At 45.3% G+C, this 21170-nt stretch overlaps 1 protein-coding gene across 1 annotated transcript; it reads right to left on the reverse strand.

The window, feature by feature from the left end:
* Positions 1-2354: 2354 nt before the first annotated feature.
* On the reverse strand, positions 2355-18545 carry prkar2ab (protein kinase, cAMP-dependent, regulatory, type II, alpha, B). Its single transcript, XM_056273621.1, is given in 15 exon segments — positions 2355-2491; positions 3176-3323; positions 3485-3550; positions 4384-4458; positions 4607-4708; positions 4938-5091; positions 5175-5281; positions 5432-5571; positions 6589-6624; positions 6956-7197; positions 16578-16656; positions 16748-16844; positions 17619-17711; positions 18270-18384; positions 18487-18545. Coding segments are annotated over 14 exon segments (1569 nt in total). The 5' UTR covers positions 18375-18384; positions 18487-18545; the 3' UTR covers positions 2355-2366.
* Between the last annotated feature and the right edge of the window lie 2625 nt (positions 18546-21170).

Consider the following 21170-nt stretch of genomic DNA (forward strand, 5'->3'; position numbering starts at 1 on the left):
TTGTTGGTGAAAACAAAAATGAGGTTGTTTTTTTTTGTCATCAGGACTAATTTTCAACATTCATTTGTTTATATATTGTCCACAGAATCGATTTCAAATACCCAATTTGAAGAACTTTTATCAAATGTATGAAGTCCATGATTTTCACAAATAATTCTTTGACATTTAATGAGTTAACACCAGTTTAATGCTATAAAATGGACAAATGGACTTCAACACTGTTTTAAAATGGACAAATTTTAGGTTAATGGATAAATGGGAGTATTTTGCAGTAAGACTCCATAAACTGACCAGCTTCTAGTACTGTATGAAAATGCGGTGCCTTCTGGAAGTATTAACCCTCCTCAACGCTTCTAATTTTGTACCAGTTACACAACCACATTTAAATTCACTGGAACAAATTACCCCTTCACCCAAAAAATCAATATGTTCATGAAGTTTCCGTCCACTCAATACTTTTTAGATTGGCCTGCAGCAATCGTGTGTGTGTCTGTCTGTCTGTCTGTCTGTCTGTCTGTCTGGGTAATGTATGAGATTTGAACAATTAAGATTTGGGATAATTTTGCTCTTCCCTCCATGCAAAATTGTTTCAGCTTTGTCAAATTAGAAGGAACTTGTCAGTGGACGGCAGTTATTAGGTCCGTAGCCCAGGTTTTGGCTGGGTAGTTTGGGAGTGTCGGCCTGTTTTAAGTCAGTCAGTCGTTCTGCTGTGTGATTCGGTTTGTTGTCCTCTCACTGAATGAAACGGCTTCTCATGGATTTGCCTGTACTTGACTCCATCGGTCTCGCTTTTTAGTCTCCTGTTGAAGGTTTAGGGATGGGGTGCCCAGGGGTTGGGCTGCGTTTGGGTTGGCTCTGCTTCCAGGCCAAAGGGCTCAGTTTAAGTCAGCAGGTTTCAGGTTTTGTTTTCTGGCTTTGCTGGCATGACTTAATGTTGGCCTCTCTGAAGTGACTTTGTTCTAACCACAGCAGAAGGAAGAGGCAGAATCTGTGAAAGGCTGAAGAGATCGTCAGTCTTCAGACAGTTGCTCTCATTTTCAGCCAACGAGCTCTGCAACTCGTGAGTGTTGTGGATGGTCTCTTGGTCACTTTTGACCATCGTCCTTTTGGCCGGTTGCTCAGTTTGGTAGGAAGGTCTGATCCCGGTAGTGACTGGGTTGTGTCATTTTTTTCATCCTAACAGCTTCTTTGTCTGTTTTACGGCCAGGTCTCTGGTCTTCAGGACAGCAGGACTGATCTGATCTCTTGGTCCAGTTGAGACCTGACCGAGTCGGTGATATTTATTGTGCAGTTATGCAATTTAATGCAGGTGAATTCAAAATTAACATATTTGGACTTTGATGATATACATCCATCCATCCATTAACCAAGCCGCTTATCCCAATTGGGGTCGCGGGATGCTGGAGCCTATCCCAGCAGTCATTGGGTGGCAGGCGTGGAGACACCCTGGACAGGCTGCCAGGCCGTCACACGGGTAAAAAAATGAAAGAAATCCTGAATGCTCGACCCCTACAGTGATCCGGGGGCATTTTCCTGGCATGGTTTGGGTCCACTTGTCCCCTTAGAGGGGAGGGTCACAGCAAAATCAGTACAAAGTTATTCTGAGTGATCACCTTTGTCCTATGATGAGACATTTCTACCCTGATGGGAGTGGTCTCTTCCAGGATGACAACACCCCCATCCACAGGGCTTCAGTCACCAGATCTCAACCCAACTGAAAACCTATGGGAGGTTTTGGACTGATGTGTTAAGACAGCACTCTCCACCATCATCATCAAAACACCAAATGAGGGAATATCTTCTGGAAGAATGGTGTTCATCCCTCCAGTAGAGCTCAGAGACTTATAGAATCTGTGACAAGGAGCATTGAAGGTGTTCTGGAGGCTCGTGGTGGCCCAACACCTTATACTAAGATACTTCACGTTGGGTTTTACTTTTGTCACCCATCTGCATTTTGTATGATCAAGAAAACTGTATACATTTGGCCAAGTTCAAGTTGTTAATACAACGGGGGTTAAATACTTATCAAATGCGTAATTGTCAGGTTTAATTTTAATTTGATTTCAGAAATGACAGAATTACTTATATAAAATCCCTTTAAATATATTATTAGTCATATAACATGAAAACATTTTCGCTTTGCAACACGGCAAAACAAATCAGTGGTAGGTGATTTCTTTCTGAAGTCACTTTTGTCCAATAGGTCATAAATATATACAAATCACACTACTGTGTTTAAGAAATACAATACATCCTACTCAAAACAAATATTACCTCAATGGGGAAGCATTACTACTTTAGGTATTATGCACACTGTCTTTACCCCTGGCCTGACTGTCAAGTTGGTCATTATACAATTCACTTTCCTAGTGTTTCAAATCTACACTAGAGCCAAATAGCGCCACCAGCTGATCTTCGTATTGGGTGATGTTCCTCTTCATGATCTCCTTGCAGGGGCCCAGCAGACGCTCAAAGGCTTGAATGTCTATGACTGAGACAGGAAATAACATGAGAGACTGCAAATGAAGAACATAAAAACTCTACAAACTGTTCTTGTGCCCCCCCCCCAGAAAATAGGTTTTTTGAATAAAGTTAGGATATTTAATTTTCAGCAGAGGACATCCCTTCAAAGAAAAGTAGGGGGCGTGCGGGTAGCATAGCGGTCTATACCGTTGCCTACCAACACGGGGATCGCCAGTTCAAATCCCCGTGTTACCTCCGGCATGGGTGGGTGTCCCTACAGACACAATCGGCCGTGTCTGCAGGTGGGAAGCCGGATGTGGGTATGTGTCCTGGTCGCTGCAGTAGCTCCTCCTCTGGTCCGTCGGTCGGGGCGCCTGTTCGGGTGGGAGGGGGAACCGGGGAGTAGCGCGATCCTCCCACGCGCTACGTCCCCCTGGTGAAACTCCTCACTGTCAGGTGAAAAGAAGCGGCTGGCAACTCCACACGTATTGGAGGAGGCATGTGGTAGTCTGCAGCCCTCCCCGGATCGGCAGAGGAAGTGGAGCAGCGACCGGGACGGCTCAGAAGAGTGGGGTAATTGGACGGGTGCAATTGTGGAGAAAAAGGGGTCACTCTTCATAATAATACAGCCAAATCTAAACTACTACGACTGTAAAAGAGTTGAAAAGCTGAGGTTGAATGCACAGTAACTTCATGATAAAACACGATGTACCCAAGCATTTAGTTTCTCCAACAGCATAGACGGATGCAGCCCGCGCTTTGTTGGTGACGAGAGCCAGCTCTCCAAAATACTGGCCCCTGGTGCAGCGGGTTAGCTCCACCTCGTCATCATGCTGGTTGGCCTTTGTGGAAGACACAAACTCTGTTTCAGAGACCCGATGAACTTTAAACGGTAATGGGAACACACCTACACAGTTGTTAAACCAGTTAAGACCCATGGACAACCTATGGAAGAAGATTTAGAAATGAATGGGGCAAATTGAATCTGGGCTCAAGCATATAAAGAGAGACCCCCACTTACTTTGCTTTTTATCATGATCTTCACCTCTCCAGACTCCACGATGTAAAAACAGTCGGCCTTATCCCCCTGGAAAAATACAAATACAGTGAAACTACGATGCTCATAGAATCCAATCAAATTCAAAGTAAAAGCAATATACAATGATGCCTCCTCCTTCTACTACTACTACTACTTTCGGCTGCTCCCGTTAGGGGTCACCACAGTGGATCATCCATTTCCATCTTCCTGTCCTCTTTATCTTCCTCTGTTACACCAGCCACCTGCATGTCCTCCCTCACCACATCCAGAAACCTCCTCTTTGGCCTTCCTCTTTTCCTCTTCCCTGGCAGCTCCATCTTCAGCATCCTTCTCCCAATATACCCAGCATCTCTCCTCCACACATGTCCAAACCATCTCAATCTTGCCTCTCCTGCTTTGTCTCCAAACCATCCAACCTGAGCTGTCCCTCTAATACACTCATTCCTAATCCTGTCTTTCTTCATCACTCCCAATGAAAATCTTATCATCTTCAACTCTGCCACCTCCAGCTCCACCTCCTGTCTTTTCATCAGCGCCACCATCTCCAAACCATATAACATAGCTGGTCTCACTACCATCTTATAAACCTTCCCTTTAACTCTTGCTGGTACCCTTCTGTCACAAATCACTCCTGACACTCTTCTCTACCCACTCCACCCTGCCTGGACTCTCTTCTTCACCTCTCTCCTGCACTCCCCATTACTTTGGACAGTCGACCCCAAGTATTTAAACTCAATACGCCTTCGTCACCTCCACTCCTTGCATCCTCACCATTCCACTGGCCTCCCTCTCATTCATACACATGCATCCTGTCTTGCTCCTACTGACTGTCATACTGACATACAATGCTGCCTATGAAGAAAAAAAAAATGTCACAATACCTGTGTTATCAAACGCTCCCCATCTCTGTACACTCTTGCTCCCAATACATCCGCAATCCTCATCCTCTCCGACAGCTGGCAAAAGTGGAAACAAATGGCTGAATTATGTGGTAACTCCCAGTTTCATACATGTCTGAATATTCTATACAAGTCAGGTGGTCACATACGTGTACAGCACAACTTCCTGTAAGTCTTGTTCAGAAACGGTGTCTCAGGAAGTTACCTCGAGGGACTTCAGAAGTGGGACACTTCCAATAAAAGCCTCATACACGCGTCTCTTCTTCGCGTTGTTTTTCACTATCAGTCTGTGAAAGGTGGCCCGATCCTAAAAGAAGCGTACACAGGTTGTCTTAGCTCTGTGTTTAAGTCTCGGTTTTCATTTTTGATTCAAAATATCATTTTACATTCATCTCAGTCGTTTTTACAACTTAGCTTGATGTTTTGCTTTTACTCGTCAAGTTATATATTTTAGTTGCATCACTTTGTGCTCATCCATAGCACTCCTGCAATTACTGTATGAAGTGATGGAGCATAGTAAACGTAGTCTGTCTCACCAGGCCCCACAGGGCACCCTCCTGCGTTGCAATGATGGTGGCAGCTCGTGGGGTGTTGTACATGAGGGCCAGCTCGCCAAAACTACCTTTGCTGTCATACTTCCCCACACATCGACTCACTCCATCCTTCTGCACTACAATGTCATACAAACCCCTGGAAATGATGGGAGGAACAGAATGGTGACGCCCACGAGAGAACGTTGTAAGACTTTTAACAACGAAATATCTCGCTCAAACCTCTCTATGACGTAGAAGTTGTCTCCATCATCTCCTTGATCTATGATGTGCTCCTGTGGTTTGACCAGCACCTCAAACATGGCATCCAGTACCTCAGAAAACTGCTCCTGGTGGGGTATTAACATCAATGTAAGGGGTCCCTATGTGAGCATGCACGGTAAAGCTGCTTAAGCATTGTTAGAACTGGAAGAAATGTCATTTTCATCCTTTTTACCGCTCACTGTGTGAGGTGTGTGTGCTGGTGTTAGATGCGTTACCTGTTCCAGGGTTTTAAACAGTAAGATGTCTCTGCATGCATCCTGAAGTCTGCAGCGCTGCACATCTGTTTTGGGATGTACCACACGAGGCTCTGTGTCATCGTCCTCATCCTCATCTGGGTTGTAAGCCTCTGCACATACTGCAATAAACAGAGATGTGTGTCACGTGACTTGGACTCGAGTCAAGACTCAAGTCACAAATTGACTTTTGACTTGACAAAATTGAAAAAGACTTGTAACTTGACCGACTTGAACATCAGTGACTCGTGACTTGAGCTTTTTGGTGTAAATGATTTGATGCCCTCTCCAAGCCAAAGATAAAATGCTTTTAAGAAGTGTGCAGCCAATCAACTCATTTCCATTAATTACAGATGTACTTTTTTAGGGGGGATTTTTTTGGATCCCCCCTCCTTTTCCCCCCAATTCTATCCGTCCAATTACCCCACTCTTCCGAGCCATCCCGGTCTCTGCTCCACCCTCTCTGCCAACCCGAGGAGGGCTGCAGACTACCACATGCCTCCTCCGATACATGTGGAGTCGCCAGCCACTTCTTTGCACCTGACAGTGAGGAGTTTCACCAGGGGGATGTAGCGCGTGGGAGGATCACGCTATTCCCCCCAGTCCCCCCTCCCCCCTGAACAGGCGCCCCGACTGACCAGAGGAGGCGCTAGTGCAGCGACCAGGACACATATGCACATCCGACTTCCCACCCACAGACACGGCCAATTGTGTCTGTAGAGACGTCCGACGAAGCCGGAGACAACACGGGGATTCGAACCGTGATCCCTGTGTTGGTAGGCAATGGAATAGATCGCTACGCTACCCGGACGCCCGCAGATGCACTTTGAATCATCCATAATAAATACAAATAAATAAAAAAAACAAGAATATGCATAAATTCAGTATATTATTACTCTGTTGTTAAATTTTTTCAGATGGCATTTGAATTTGATGAAGGGCACACGATGACTTGAAACTCCCAAGTTTAGGACTTGGGACTTGATTTTGGACTTGAGTGCCAAGACTTGAGACTTACTTGTGACTTGGAAAAAAATGACTTGGTCCCACCCTTGACAATAAGTACGAATATATTCAAACCGTGTACCCTGACATAATAGAATTGAAAGTTTATTAGACTTTGTCTTACAAGTACTAACCTGACACTCTACGGTTATATTTGCTGTTAGTGGGTCCTAAGAGGGGGGAGACACAGACAGACAGACAGACAGACAGACAGACAGACAGACAGAGAGAGAGGGAGAAGGGGGGGGAGTTAAGAGAAAATGGTAAAAACACACGTTAGCCTTAATGACTGTATATATGTTAACTAAGACGAGTCTGACAGCACAGTGGGGAATAGTTTACAGGTGACTCCCTGTAGGGTGGTGGGTTTGCTGCTTCATATAATCTTTCCAATATTACTGACACGTTTCTCTTCATCAAAAAGAGAAAGAGGAAGGGGATTTCCTGTGTTTCGAGACAAGTGAAAAAGACAACAGTGAAAATTGTAGAACGTTTACTCACGGGTGATGCCATCTTCCTCCTCCTCCTCCTCTTCCCTTTTGGATTTATCCGACTTGGCGTCAAACGTCAACCCTTTTCGCGAACCTTTATGTTTTGTGGTATGTTGGCTAATCGCCTCGCTCTCCTGAATATGGGTAAAATGCTGCACCGCATATTCAACCAAGTTCTCGGGCCTGCGGCGCAGGACCTCCACAGTGAAGCCTTGCAGCAGCTCTTTCAAACCATCCGGTACCTCCACACTACTCATCCCAGATCTCAACAAGCTAAAATACAATTGCTTTTTGATGCTCGGGACAATTAATTCGACAACGACGGCTTCTGCTCTAGGGCTGTAGATTAATTCCTGGGGCAAATTTGCTGAGCTCTATCTGCCACTGAGGCCTCAATGCTGAACCCGGTGCTGCGACGCTTATGTGTGAGCACCAGTCAGCGCCACGAGAAAATGTTTGATTTGCGGTGAATTTAAAACAACCTGACTCTGCCTCGCACCCCCTCTTTTGCCCCCCTGGCTCGGTTTGCCACGCGGTGTTACGCGTGCCCCTGCTTACAGCGTAACTGTAAACCCCCCCCCCCAGCAGGTTATTGATCTCTCTATTTATAAAAACGGCCTATCGGAAAATATTGACCGCACAACGTTTCACATCAAATATAATCAGAGGTTGTCCGTCCCCGACAAACTAGGTACAGGAGCTTGATTTGGCCTTGTATACTGTTTAGAGTATCAATTGTGCATTTTGATTTCTCAGACGCAAACCCCCAGAACACCACCTGTTGCTAGACTGTAGCAAAAAGGCAGCACCGGGGCCGACTGGATCAGCCCATCTGTTTAGAACGCAGGCAGAATAATCTGATTTCTGAAGACCGATTCTCGTATTTAAATACACGCCGACACTCACAGACAAGAGCCACCAGTCAATGAGCTGGACTAAGCCTCAAATCCAACTCTTGTCGATTAATATTGACAAACATGTGACACAACTGGAAGGAATGCGACCAGACAGAACAGAAAATTTGAAAGGCTTTTATTGTTTTAGAAACTGAACACACGTTACACAAGAAAATGCACCTTTTCCCTGATATGCACACCTTGCTTACAGATTACAAAGGTAAGGCACATGTTCAGTTTGCTCCTTTTGTGGTAATAAAAGCAGACGGACAGACTAAAAACACACAAGACAAATTAAAAACAAGTAAAACAAAAGGAGCGAGAACAATCAAGTGTATATGCACGTGTGTTACAGCATAGACGAGGCTGCAGGGTGCCAACAGTAATAGAATCTCTGCAGCGAGACCTGGGGCCCCTTAAACAGTCTGAATAACATGTTTCCACAGTATCACAAGTCTGTTGAAGACAACTGAGCACATCAGTGTAAATTCATTCGGGTAGAATTTGTCAGTGTGGGCAAGATATTGATTATGTTCAAGAACAAGTTATTGATCCACTATCAGAGGCTTGGCACGAGCCAGTTCAGGAATTTCATAGCGGCCTCAAATCCAAGGAAGCAAGCCTGAAAGAGAGAAAAAAAGAGAGAAAAAGTCACGGTTTGCAAGAACTCCTAGATTATTTGATTTGTTTGTTGTTTAAAACACAGTGAAATGCCTAAATTTTACATTTATACGCTATAAAAGCGAAAGAACACAAATACAGCCTCAGAAGAGCAACAACTAATCAGAAACAAAGAAAAACAACATGTATTAAAGTGCACAATAGTGACCAGAGGGAGCAGCTACAAGGACAAAACCAGGAGCTGTAGAAGGTTAGTCATGCTAACTAACCTTCTACACTGAGGCACTGAAGAACATTCAACTACTAAGAAATGAAGGGGATATATCTGTCACAAAAAAGTGAAAATGAACTGGAAAAGCCTGAAAATCCATCTTCTAAATGTACTGTAGCGACCGGAGAGGACGGTCGGGTTGCTCGGACTATCGGCAGTTCTGCGCTGGGGGAGCGCAAGGGATTCTGGGATTGTTAGCGTTTGTGTTCATGTTTTGGTTATTGTGGTTGTTTGTTTGGGGGTTCGACTCGGACTGGGTAGACTGCCATTTTACTGACTGACTGACTGTAAGACCGTGACTAAGACTGATGTTTTTAATAGTGACCTTGGGGGAGAAAATCGTTGTTCGGCAACCCTTTTGGGAGCAAATAAAAGAGCACTCCCAGGGTCGTGCGGTGTATGGGACATGGGAGCTGCCATTGAAATGAGACCTCTGCCTCTTGCCTGCTTCTTTCTCGCCAGCTTGCCACAGTATTTTGATCAGACTGTATGCTCGTGCTACATTTAAACAGTTAGCCAAGTTAAGCTAACATTAGCATTGACAGTTAACAGTTGCGATCCCATTCCATTGTTAGTTAATTCAGTCAAATAAGGCCCAGTGAGAATCAATCAAAACTAGAAGTAACCTGACCAATCACAGTGCTGTATACAAACAGCCCCACCAGCATGAGCCAATCAGACACTCGCCCATCTCCCAAATCTGGCTAACTACCACCCAATCCACTTCCCTTATGAGGTAAAAATGACTCTCAAAGAAGAGAGTTTAAACAGAAGCTGCTGGAAGAAAAACTAGAGACTCTTGTTTACTGATCTTTCTAAAAATGGAGAGGTCAGCAACCTAATATTCTACTTTGAACACCCCAGCGCGTGGCACTGTGCCATCATTCTCCACCATCCCTCTTCAGAGAGAAAATGCATCTGTAATGGAGGAAAACTACAACTAAAACAGACTGAGGAACCAGATACAGTGATGACAACTATCAACATCTACAAAACTGATTATCTTACAAGGCAACTTCAAGAACTTCCAATTTGAATTTCAAACTCTCAAAACGCTAGCAGGAGCACAGAGAGAGAGAAATTTGGCCCTGCTGTCAATCTCCCTCTGGATCCACCACAGACAACTTCAGCTGCCTCACCAGCACCAACACACAGCAGCCTGGCGGAAGAGGAACAGAGCAGCAAGGAGAGGGAACTGACCAGCAATATCCCCCCCATACATACCACCATGAATGGGATGAGAGATAAGCTTGTACATATGGAAAGGGAACTAGTGCAACTTCAGGAAATCTCCCTCTTGACATACTCTCAGAGAATCGAACAAAGCCATCCATCAGCAACTGTCAACAATGAAGATACGATATAAACACACCCAGACACAGCTAATAGAACTTTAGCATTACAGAGACAAGCAGGAAAGCGTTAACCACACTAACAGAACTGCTAAGAGAAATGCAGCAAGAGAGATCTAACAACAAGAAAGATATCTCTTTACTGGCTGAGGAGCTGAGAGAGGGAGAGACAGAGGTGACAATTAAAAGTCTCGGTGAGCCACCGCAACTTTCTGCTAACCCAAGCCCACAGCCCGCCGAACAACAAATCCTCACCAGCCCACTGGCTGCCTCTCCTGACTTGCAGCAACAACCAGAACTGCAGACAAACCTCAGTCTTCCCTGTGAGCAACATCACCCATAAGAACAATCATCTCCCATCGTACAATGTAAATCAAACATTGTTCTTCTTATGGACTCTAATGGGAAATTCTTGGATGAAAACAGATTGTTTCCAAACCACAGTGTAACCAAAATCCGACGCCCCATATTAACAGAACCCTTGATCTGCTATCTGTTTAGGTAGGTGGTATGTGTCAGAGTAACATCCACACTAATGCCAAGACCCAAGGTTTCCAAGCAGAACATTGCCCACAGCATCACACTCACACTGCCTTCACCGGTTTGCCTTCTTCCCATAGTGCGTCCTGGTGCCATCTCTTCCCCAGGTAAACGACACACATGCAGTTGGCAGTCCACATGATGTAAAAGAAACATGTGATTCATCAGATCAGGCTAACATTGCTCCATAGTTCAGTGTTGCTCATGGTTGTCATGCTCTCATGCCCATTGTAGGCACTTTCGGCAGTGGACAAGGGTCAGCATGGACACTCTGACCGGTCTGCAGCTATGCAGCCCCATACGCAGCAAGCTGTGATGCACTGTGTTCTGACACCTGTCTATCATAGCCAACATTAACTTTTTCAGCAATTTGAGCTACAGTAACGCTTCTGTGGGATCGGACCAGATGGGCGAGCCTTTGCTCCCCATGCACATCAATGAGCCTTGGGTGCCCATGACCCTGTCGCTGGTTCACCGGTTGTCCTTCCTCGAACCACTTTTTGCAGGTACTGACAATTTCATACCAGGAACACCCCACAAGGCCTGCAGTTTTGGAGACACTCTGACCCAGTCATCTAGCCACCACAATTTGGCCCTAGTCAAAGTCGCTCAGATTGGAGGAGGCATGTGGTAGTCTACAGCCCTCCCCGGATCAGCAGAGGGGGTGGAGCAGCGACTGGGACGGCTTGGAAGAGTGGGGTAATTGGCTGGATACAATTGGGGAGAAAAAAAGAGGGGGTGGGGGGGGGGGGTAACATCCACATGAATGTCAGGACCTAAGGTTTCCCAACAGAATATTGCACAGGGCATCACACTGCTTCTGCTGGCTTGCCTCTTTCCCATAGTGCATCCTGGGGCCATCTCTCCCCCAGGTAAACAACGCACACGCACCCGGCCGTCACATGAAAATGTGATTCATCAGACCAGGCCACCTTCTTCTATTGCTCCATGGTCCAGTTCTGATGCTCATGTGCCCATTGTAGGCACTTTCGACAGTGGACAGGGGTCATCACGGACACTCTTACCAGTCTGCAGCTACGCAGCCCTATACACAGCAAGCTGCAAGGTACTGTATGTTCTAACACCTGTCTATCACAGCCAACATTAATTTTTTAAGCAATTTGAGCTACAGTAGCGCTTCTGTGGGACTGGACCAGATGGGTGAGCCTTTGCTCCCCATGCGCATCAATGAGCCTTGAGTGCCCATGACCCTGCTGCTGGTTCACTGGTTGTCCCTCCTTGGACCACTTTTTGCAGGTATTGACAACTGCATACCGGGAACAGCCCAGAAGACCTGCAGTTTTGGAGGTGCTCGGACCCAGTCATCTAGCCATCACAATTTGGCCCTTGTCAAATTCACTCAGATCCTTATGCTTGCCCATTTTTCCTGCTTCCAACACATCAACTTCAAGAACCGACTGTTCACCTCCTGCCTAATGTATTCCACCCCTTGACAGGTGCCGCTTTAATGAGATAATCAATGTTATTCACTTACCTGTCAGTGGTTTTAATGTTTTGGCTGATTGGTGCCTAATATTGTGTAGGTCTCCCTCATGCCGCCAAAAGAGCTCTGACTGGTCGAGGCATGGACCCTAAAAGACCTCTGAAGGTGTCCTCTAGTATCTGGCACCAAGACGTTTGCAGCAGATCCTTTAAGTCAAGTAAGTTGCGAGGTGGGGTCTTCCATGGATCAAACTGGCTTTTCCAGCACCTCCAACAGATGCTCAATCAGATTGAGATCTGGGGAACTTTGAGGACAAGGCATCACCTTGAACTGTTTGTCATGTTTCTCAAACCATTCCTGAACAATGTGTGCAGTGTGGCAGGGTGCATTATCCTGCTGAAAGAGGCCACTGTCATCAGCAAATACCGTTTCCATGAAAGGGTGTACTTTGTCTGCAACAATGTTTAGGTAGATGGTACATGCCAAAGTAACATCCAGCATCCGGGTAGCGTAGCAGTCTATTCCGTTGCCTACCAACATGGGGATCGGTGGTTCGAATCCCCGTGTTACCTCCGGCTTGGTTGGGCATCCCTCCAGTCAGAATTGGCCGTGTCTGCGGGTGGGAAGCTGGATGTGGGTATGTGTCTTGGTCACTGCACTAGCGCCTCCTCTGTTCAGTCGGGGCACCTGTTTGGGGGGGAGGGGGACCTGGAGGGAACAGTGTAATCCTCCCATGCGCTACATCCCCCTGGTGGAACTCCTCACTGTCAGGTGAAAAGAAGCGGCCGGCGAACCCACATGTATGGGAGGAGGCATGTGGTAGACTGCAGCCCTCCCCAGATCGGCGGAGGGGGTGGAGCAGCAACCGGGATGGCTCAGAAGAGTGGGGTAATTGGCTGGATACAATTGGGGAGAAAAAAAGAGGGGGCGGGTAACATCCACATGAATGTCCGGACCCAAGGTTTCCCAACAGAATATTGCCCAGGGCATCACACTGCTTCTGCTGGCTTGCCTCTTTTCCATAGTGCATCCTGGGGCGATCTCTCCCCTAGGTAAACAACACACACGCACCCAGCCATCACATGAAAATGTGATTCATCAGACCATGCCACCTTCTTCCATTGCTCCATGGTCCAGTTCAGATGCTCATGTGCCCACTGTAGGCACTTTCGACAGTGGACAGGGGTCATCATGGACATTCTTACCGGTCTGGAGCTACGCAGCAAGTTGCGATGTACTGTGTTCTGACACCTGTCTATCATAGCTAGAATTAACTTTTTCAGCAATTTGAGCTACAGCAGCTCTTCTGTGGGATCGGACCAGACAGATCTAGCCTTTGCTCCCCACGCGCGTCAATGGGCCTTAGGCGCCCAGAGGTGCCACTGTAATGAGATAATCCATGTTATTGACTTACCTGTCCATGGTTTTAATGTTTTGGCTGACCAGTATGTATGTATGTATGTGTGTGTGTGTATATATATATATATATATATATATATATATATACATATATATACATATATATATATGAATTAGCAAAAGAAATAGAGAATTCCCCTGCACCTGGACTGAAATAACAAGACACTGAAATAAAGTGTCCCCTTTATGCTGATGACCTGGTCTTGCTGTCCCACACAAAAGAGAGGTTGCAGCAACACTTATCAGAGTTTCAGATTTGGAAAAATACTGTCAAACCTGGGCCCTGAAAGTCAACCAAACCCAAAACCAAAATGTTAATTTTTCAGAAAAGGTACAGAATACAGAAAAAACAATATCAGTTTCACTACTGAAATAACGTTATACAACATCATACATGCATTAGGACTAAAAATCTCAAACACAGGAAATTTTAGCTTGGCTGTGAATGAACTAAAAGACAAAGCAAAAAGGGCTTTCTACGCCATCAAGAGATCAATAAACACTGAACTACCAATTAGAACCTGGCTCAATATTAAAATCAATCATCGAACCCATATATGGCAGTGAGGTGTGGTATACACAAACTCAACAAGACTGGACAAAATGGGACAAACATCCCATTGAAACCTTGCATGCAGAGTACTGCAAAAGCATCCCCCCCCCAGAGGCAGAGGAGCGCTCCCAACTCTGCATGCAGAGCTGAATTAGGCCAATATCCTCTACTGTTAAATATTTATAACTGAGCCCTAAATTTCTGGAATAATATTAAAACAAATGACCCACTCTCCTTTTCCTAGAAAGCCCTATTCTACCAGGAGTTAAACCCCATAAAAGGTCCCCTCTGCCTTCTTGTCCTGAGGCTAGGTGAACCGTCAACCACTCAGGCCATTCACAATGACCGCCTCAGCTTCAGCACACATGCACTCAGAAAATTAGACCCAACCAAATTATGATGAAAGACAAAGAAAAATACAGATTACTGGACAGAACTAATAAAATCCCAGGACAAAATGCAAACATACATAGCCCTAAAGAGACAGTACACTGACAAAATTCTTGACCTGTGTCTGATACAAAACCAAGGAGAACATTGACCGAGCACAGACTAAGTCAACAAAACCCGGCAGTGGAAGTAGTCTGGCACAGACGGACTTGGCTGCCCAGAGAGGAGAGGTTGTTCTTACTGTGACTGGGGAACAGTAGAGGCAGAGCTGCACTTCCTAACACACTGCAACCAATATCACAGTCTTAGAGACCAATATTTTGCAAAAATAAAAAAATTATTCCCCTAGTTCCTCTAAGTGACTCAGAGAGACTTGCGGTCTTACTGGGAAAGAGGGAAGACTGCTGTAGACTGGCGGCAAGAGATGTAGCAGCTTGCCATGAGCGCTGCAGCTCTGTGAGCCCCCTGTCCCACATGGCAATTATATAATTAGTGTTTATTAATTAATAGTTAATTTGTTGTATGCTTATATCTTAAGTCACTCTCACCTACCTTCCATAACCCCTATTGTTGTTATTGTTTATCATGATTGTATAGTTTGTGTTACGATGCTTTGGCAACATTGTATTGTATGCAGTCATGCCAATAAAGCCACTTGAATTGAAAAAGAGAGAGAGAGAGAGAGAGAGAGAGAGAGAGAGAGAGAAAGAGAGAATAAGTGAGTGGAAGAAACAATTCCAGTCTTTATTGTTATGATGTGATTAAATATTTAGGGCATGATATAAGCGGATTTTAAATATGATCGTTTTGGATGTTTTCTGTTTTCACCGTATAAAATTGTAAATGTATTGTTCAGACCCATTAGCCCTACAATACCTGTCCCTTTTAGTTCTTTTATGAATTTAATTCATATATATAATTTTGCTCTTTGTGGCTTTGTAAATCACTTCCTGATTACCTTTAATGTTAGACGCACTTGGTAAGACTTTGTGTAATTGTGGTCAGCTAAAAGCATCACTTTCAAACAACTATTACAAACCGCGAGAGAAACACCCAGAAAGAGAAACTCTGCAGTTTTCTGAAGTGAGCCCCAACACGATCCCACCTCCAGTTTTCTTTGAGCACAGCATCTACTCTACCGTTCCCACGGGACAGAGGCAAAGCAGATCTTGGGATTTTAAGGTCTTAAATGACTCTGAAAAACTTCTTCAGCTTTGCTTATTAGTTATAGAATTCAGTATTGTATCATATAAAACCTGTATGAAGACAAAGTTCATTTTAAAAAGGTGCCGTAAAATTTCTACTGGAATGCTGACCTCTATCGTTCAGCAATGTGAATAACAACTTACATACCATCTAAAACAGGGCTCCTCAGTCTAACATCAAATCAAAAACATATGCCCTTTGTGTGTGTACACTGTCCAGTATCAGGCTCATTACACAGAACTCCCTGAGGCAGGATTCTGATGGTCAAGCCCCCTCCGCAGCCCCATGTGCTAGTGAATGAAAATGAACATATCTGAACTGTTCACATCTGTACAAGGTAACCCTCAGGTAGGCACCCTCAACCATGAAATTATTTTTCTACCCGACTCTTACACACCCTATCCCACTTCTGTGAATGGTTGACAAAACTGACTTTAAACCTAGGTAAAAGAATTGTGTGCACTCACTGCATTGGCAGGGAACGCTCTAAGCATGACAGCAGTGAAGCCTTTATACAGAGACGTCACACCCTCCTCCCTGATCAGCTCTCGCAGAACATCCCGGAATCCATTGGGATATTTTCCTTCAGGAGCTGGGGGGGGGGGGGTTATTCACAAAGAACAAAAGAAGAAACAAACAAAAAAGTCACACATTGTTAAAACATAAAACAATGCATATGACGTTTCTCATCCTAAATAAAGAGCAGAATCTAAAAGGCACACCTGTTTGAAAACGAGACTTGAGAACATCAGCGGGAATTGCCACAGCCCAGTTAAAGATTCCGGCCATGCCTCCAGCAAAGAGGATACTGGGAATACTCAGCTCATTATGGCTATGGGAAAAAAACAAATGAGATTCAGCGGCACACACATACAAGCATCTTCTTCAATGTATAATTTCACACATGACAGTCAACTGCAACTGCTGTGGCAAAAATGACATTCACCTCTTTCCTGCTGGTGTGAGTAGATTCTTCAACCATTCATATGTCATGAAATACATCCCACTTGCTGGCACATCTAAGCCACACACACACACAGAAAAAGTCTCTCAATGAAATGCCAGTATTTTCCACAGATAAAGAGTTTGGCACAGTGAAAAAAGCCATACCTCTCATGAGAGTCAGCCCGGTGCCTCTGTAGATTCCCCGGATCCCGCTCTCTCTGTACAGTTGCTTGACACAATCTATGGGCCCAGCATATTTCACCTCTCCAGATACCGTCTGGATCTGCACAGATTCTTTTTGCCATGTTAAATTGTCCACCCACCTTCCTTTGAGTGTAATTTTAGCATTCCTACAATTAATTCTTATGCTGGGAAGTATTAGTGGCCTAATTCAACAAAACACTGGAGATGGTAAGGTGTTCATCCCAGGCTATCACCCCAAATCACATACTCACAATTGTTTAATCATTCCTCTGACACACAAATCACATATCTATGTAGGTTCTCACAGCAGCACAAATTCTTGTGACAGCAGAGCAAGTATATTTGTTATATATTTGTAATTAACATGTGTCACTGACCTGCAGGAGGCATTTGATTCGCTCTCCTGGAGCCATGATGGCTGTGGTAAACACACCTGACAACATCCCTGCAGCATAGAGTTGTGGATACCTGACAAAGGGAGATTCATAGATGTTAAGTACACTTTGACACAATCAATCTTTGGTCAAGAGAGCAGGGACACAACCTAGGACTGAACAATCACCTACGTAAGAACATCCTCATGGCTTTTCTGCTGCAATTTCTTGCCAAGGCCAAATCCAAAGAAACAGACAGCAAACATGGGTGTGACTCCAATTATAGGGGCTGTCATGCCTTTGTATAGGCCTTTAAGACCCTGTAGATGCAAGAGAGAAAAGGTGGACACGGATGTAAGAGATGAAACGCTTCACCTTGAGCAGCTTTTTTCAAAACGAACGAATGAGTAAATAAATCACTGGCCAGAGAAATAAACTTAGCTCCCGAGCACACCCACCTCTTTAGCAAGGGTCCTTTTAAAACAATCAATCGTGCCTGCGTAGAGGGGAGTCTCTCCAGGTTTGGGTTTGGCCTGCGTCTGCAAACGCACCTGTGCAACAGGATCAATGCACATCATTTACATGGTTGACGTAAAACTAGTGCCCAAATTAAAAGTTCCTGTTGACTATGCATCCTATATTACACAGAGCCCTTTAACTGGCAGAATAGGGCTTTGTAAAACGACTGGTTTAGAAATGCCAACAGATAACCTGTTTTCGTCGGTGCTTCAGGCGAGAACATAAACCGTGCAAACTGTCTGTAATGCTGACAAGACGTCGTGCAGAAAAGCTCGCGGCCAACGCGTGAGGTAATCGGGCAATAAAGAGGGCTGATTAGGGGTCGAAGGTAAACGAAACTAAAGCGTTGAGCGACGTGTCTCAGAGATTTGTGTATCGACAATTGCTCAGCCCTTTTACATCTGGTTAAGCTGACTTACTGACACAAACGCCAGGACAGCTGTTTTGATAGCTGTCCACAAAAAAAACAACAACCTTGGGCTGTTGTGTCAGCGTGGCTGCTATTGGGATAACTGTTGTTAGCTAATGGGTACTCCACAATAGTGTGCTCACTACACTATAAAGCGAATGAAATGGACACCGGCAGTTACCTTTATAGTATCGAGCGGATGGCCGGCGAAGACCAGGCAAACGCCTCCAAAGCCTCCTGCGAAGAAGTTCTTCGCCGGGCTTATTGGCTGCGGCTGCTTTGACATAGTTTCTGCTCTGCAAACACAAAACGACAATGGCGACACGTAAATGAAGATAAACGCAACAGTCCAACTTTATAAACAAAAGAGAGAACAAACCTGGTCGGTTTATACGCACTTCTCGCACTCTGGTTTATAAACCGTCACGTCCTCCGTGGCGGTAACGCAGAGGCACCTTTCACCCAATTATTTGCCCGGAACCAAATAACGGCAACACAACCGCCGCCGCTTGTCCGTCGATATTTGTTGTCCGGGTTTAATTTTACCCGAGTCTCCAAATCGGAAAGGAGGCGTGCGGGTGGTTAGGAGAGATGGGCGGGGGAGTTTTTTAACTAGATCGTTTAACACAAGCTTGGAGAGTGAGAGGACGCCTGAGGAATGGAGAAGAAGCATACTGGTGTAAACTACTAATAAGACACGTTAGTCCCTAGCTAACGGGTCTGACCCTTTAGCCGAGCGGTTAGTGATGTCGCCTTGTGGTGCAGTACACGCCGTATCGAATCCCGCACCGGGCAAGAGAATAACCGCTTACACTGGTGTAAACTACTGTAGAACCTGATCATGTAATAAATTCCCAATACTGTAATAACCCCGATAATGTAATAAAAATCTGCTCTTGAGTCAATTGAAAATGCAATAAAACCTGATAATGTAATAACTTCCCGATAATGTAATAAAGTGCATTTCAGTGATACAGTGGTTGTGAAAAACGGATAAACAGGTAAAAAGTTAATAAACATCCATGCATGTCCAACTTTGACCTGTTGGTGGCGCTAGAGCTCTGGAGCTAGAGTTGCCAACACAGTATCACCACTTGAACCCATTAATAGGTGGTCTGCTGTTAAATTATTACAATATTGGGGAATTATTACATTATCAGGACCTGCAAAATGAAGGCTAACCTGATCATGTAATAACCTCCTGTTAATGCAATACTTTATTACATTATCGGTAAAAAGTTTATTACATTATCGGGGAAATGCACTTTATTACATTATCGGGAAGTTATTACATTATCAGGTTTTTATTGCATTTCAATGGCCTCAAGTGCGTTTTTTATTACATTATCAGGGTTATTACATTATCGGGGGATTTATTACATTATCAGGTTCTACAGCTACTAATAAGACACGATAGCCCCTAGCTAACGGGTCTGACCCTTTAGCCGAGCGGTGAGTGATGTCGCCTTGTGGTGCAGTACACCTCGTATCGAATCCCGCACCGGGTGAGAAAATAACCGGTTACATTGGTACCGATGTTCAAGAATAAGGGCGACCCGCAGAACTGCATAGAAGGCTGATCAGCCACAGCGTGACGATATGGGAAAGAGTAGTGGAAACTGGGTTAAGAGGAGAGGTGATGATTGGTCAGCAGCAGTATTCAGTTCAAAACCTTGTTGCAGACTTAGGGTCCACAACAAACAAAGACAATGTAAACAAAAAAAATGCCATGAAAGAGCACGACAGATTGGTGGCAGATGCTTTGAGAGTGTTGATGGAGAAGTATAGGAAATGTCAGAAGGAGTTACATTACGTCTTTGGGGATTTAGAGGCAGCAGGGTGCCGAGAGAGGAGGTGTGGTAGTGTATGTGTAGTGTGTAGGAGTCACCAGGACGCTGCACCACCGAGCTGAGAAGGTGAGAAATCCCACACCAGACAGGCCCTGGATAAGAGTGGTTATCCCAACTGGGCGTTTGTCAAAGCCAGGAAGACGCCCAAACAGTGCACCAGCCAATCGGAGAGGGGAGAAGGACCACAGCTGCCTAAATACTGTAACGTGCATGGATAAGAAGACACGCTGGCCGCTGGCTGGCGGGTCTGACCCTTTAGTCGAGCGGTTAGCGATGTCTCCTGCGGTGCGGGCGACACGGGTTCGCTCCCCGGCCGCGGCAGTTCCCGTGGTTGCGCTGTCCCCCGAATTCGCCACAATATAAACCGGTTGTGATCCGTTTGTGGTGGGTCTGTCGGAACAGTTGAGACGCGTATTTTCCAGAACACCCCGTCTCAGTCGCTTTCCAACCCCAAAACACACTCCGCGCAACACAGGAGAGCTAACACGTCAGGCCAGGACTCCACAGTCTACCCATCTACAGGCCAGTGGCCACCCTTTCAAGGATGAGGATGTGCACATCCTTGATAGGGAGGAACGCTGGTTTGAATGGGGAACGACCATCCCTGAACCCGGGGGGGGTTGGGGGAGTACATCTGTCACCATCTTACAATGCGGTGATTGCAAATGTAAACTACTAATAAGACACGTTAGCCCCTAGCTAACGGGTCTGACCCTTTAGCCGAGCGGTTAGTGATGTCGCCTTGTGGTGCAGTACACCCCGTATCGAATCCCGCACCGGGCAAGAAAATAACCGGTTACACAAACATTCCCAAATCCTCTGCGAATAGTACATACGGCCATCGGAACTCGAGTTAATGTTCACACCCATATTTGCATATGAAACTGGTCGTTGGTTTCGGCCGTTATGCCACTGTATTGTTTATAAGGGGGGGGGGCACCTGCAGTCAGTTTAGACTGAAGAGGTCACTTAGTCGAGCGATGAAACGTATCAATCAAACGGTGCATCGAGATGAATCGAGTCAACCTTCTTTTGATAGCGACTGCACAGTTAAGAGTCCCAGTTCACACTCCAGTCCAGTTGGTGGCGGTAATGCGTCATAACGTTGTTTTGCCAACCGCCTTAAAAATTAACAACCAAGAGGAGGAGGAGGACCGGACTCCTCCCAATATACAGGCCAACATGGTGAATGTAAAAATGTCAATTACCACACGTTTATACAACTGTCCATT

This window comes from Lampris incognitus, chromosome 2, assembly GCF_029633865.1.
Source record: "Lampris incognitus isolate fLamInc1 chromosome 2, fLamInc1.hap2, whole genome shotgun sequence".
NCBI classification, from domain to species: domain Eukaryota; kingdom Metazoa; phylum Chordata; class Actinopteri; order Lampriformes; family Lampridae; genus Lampris; species Lampris incognitus.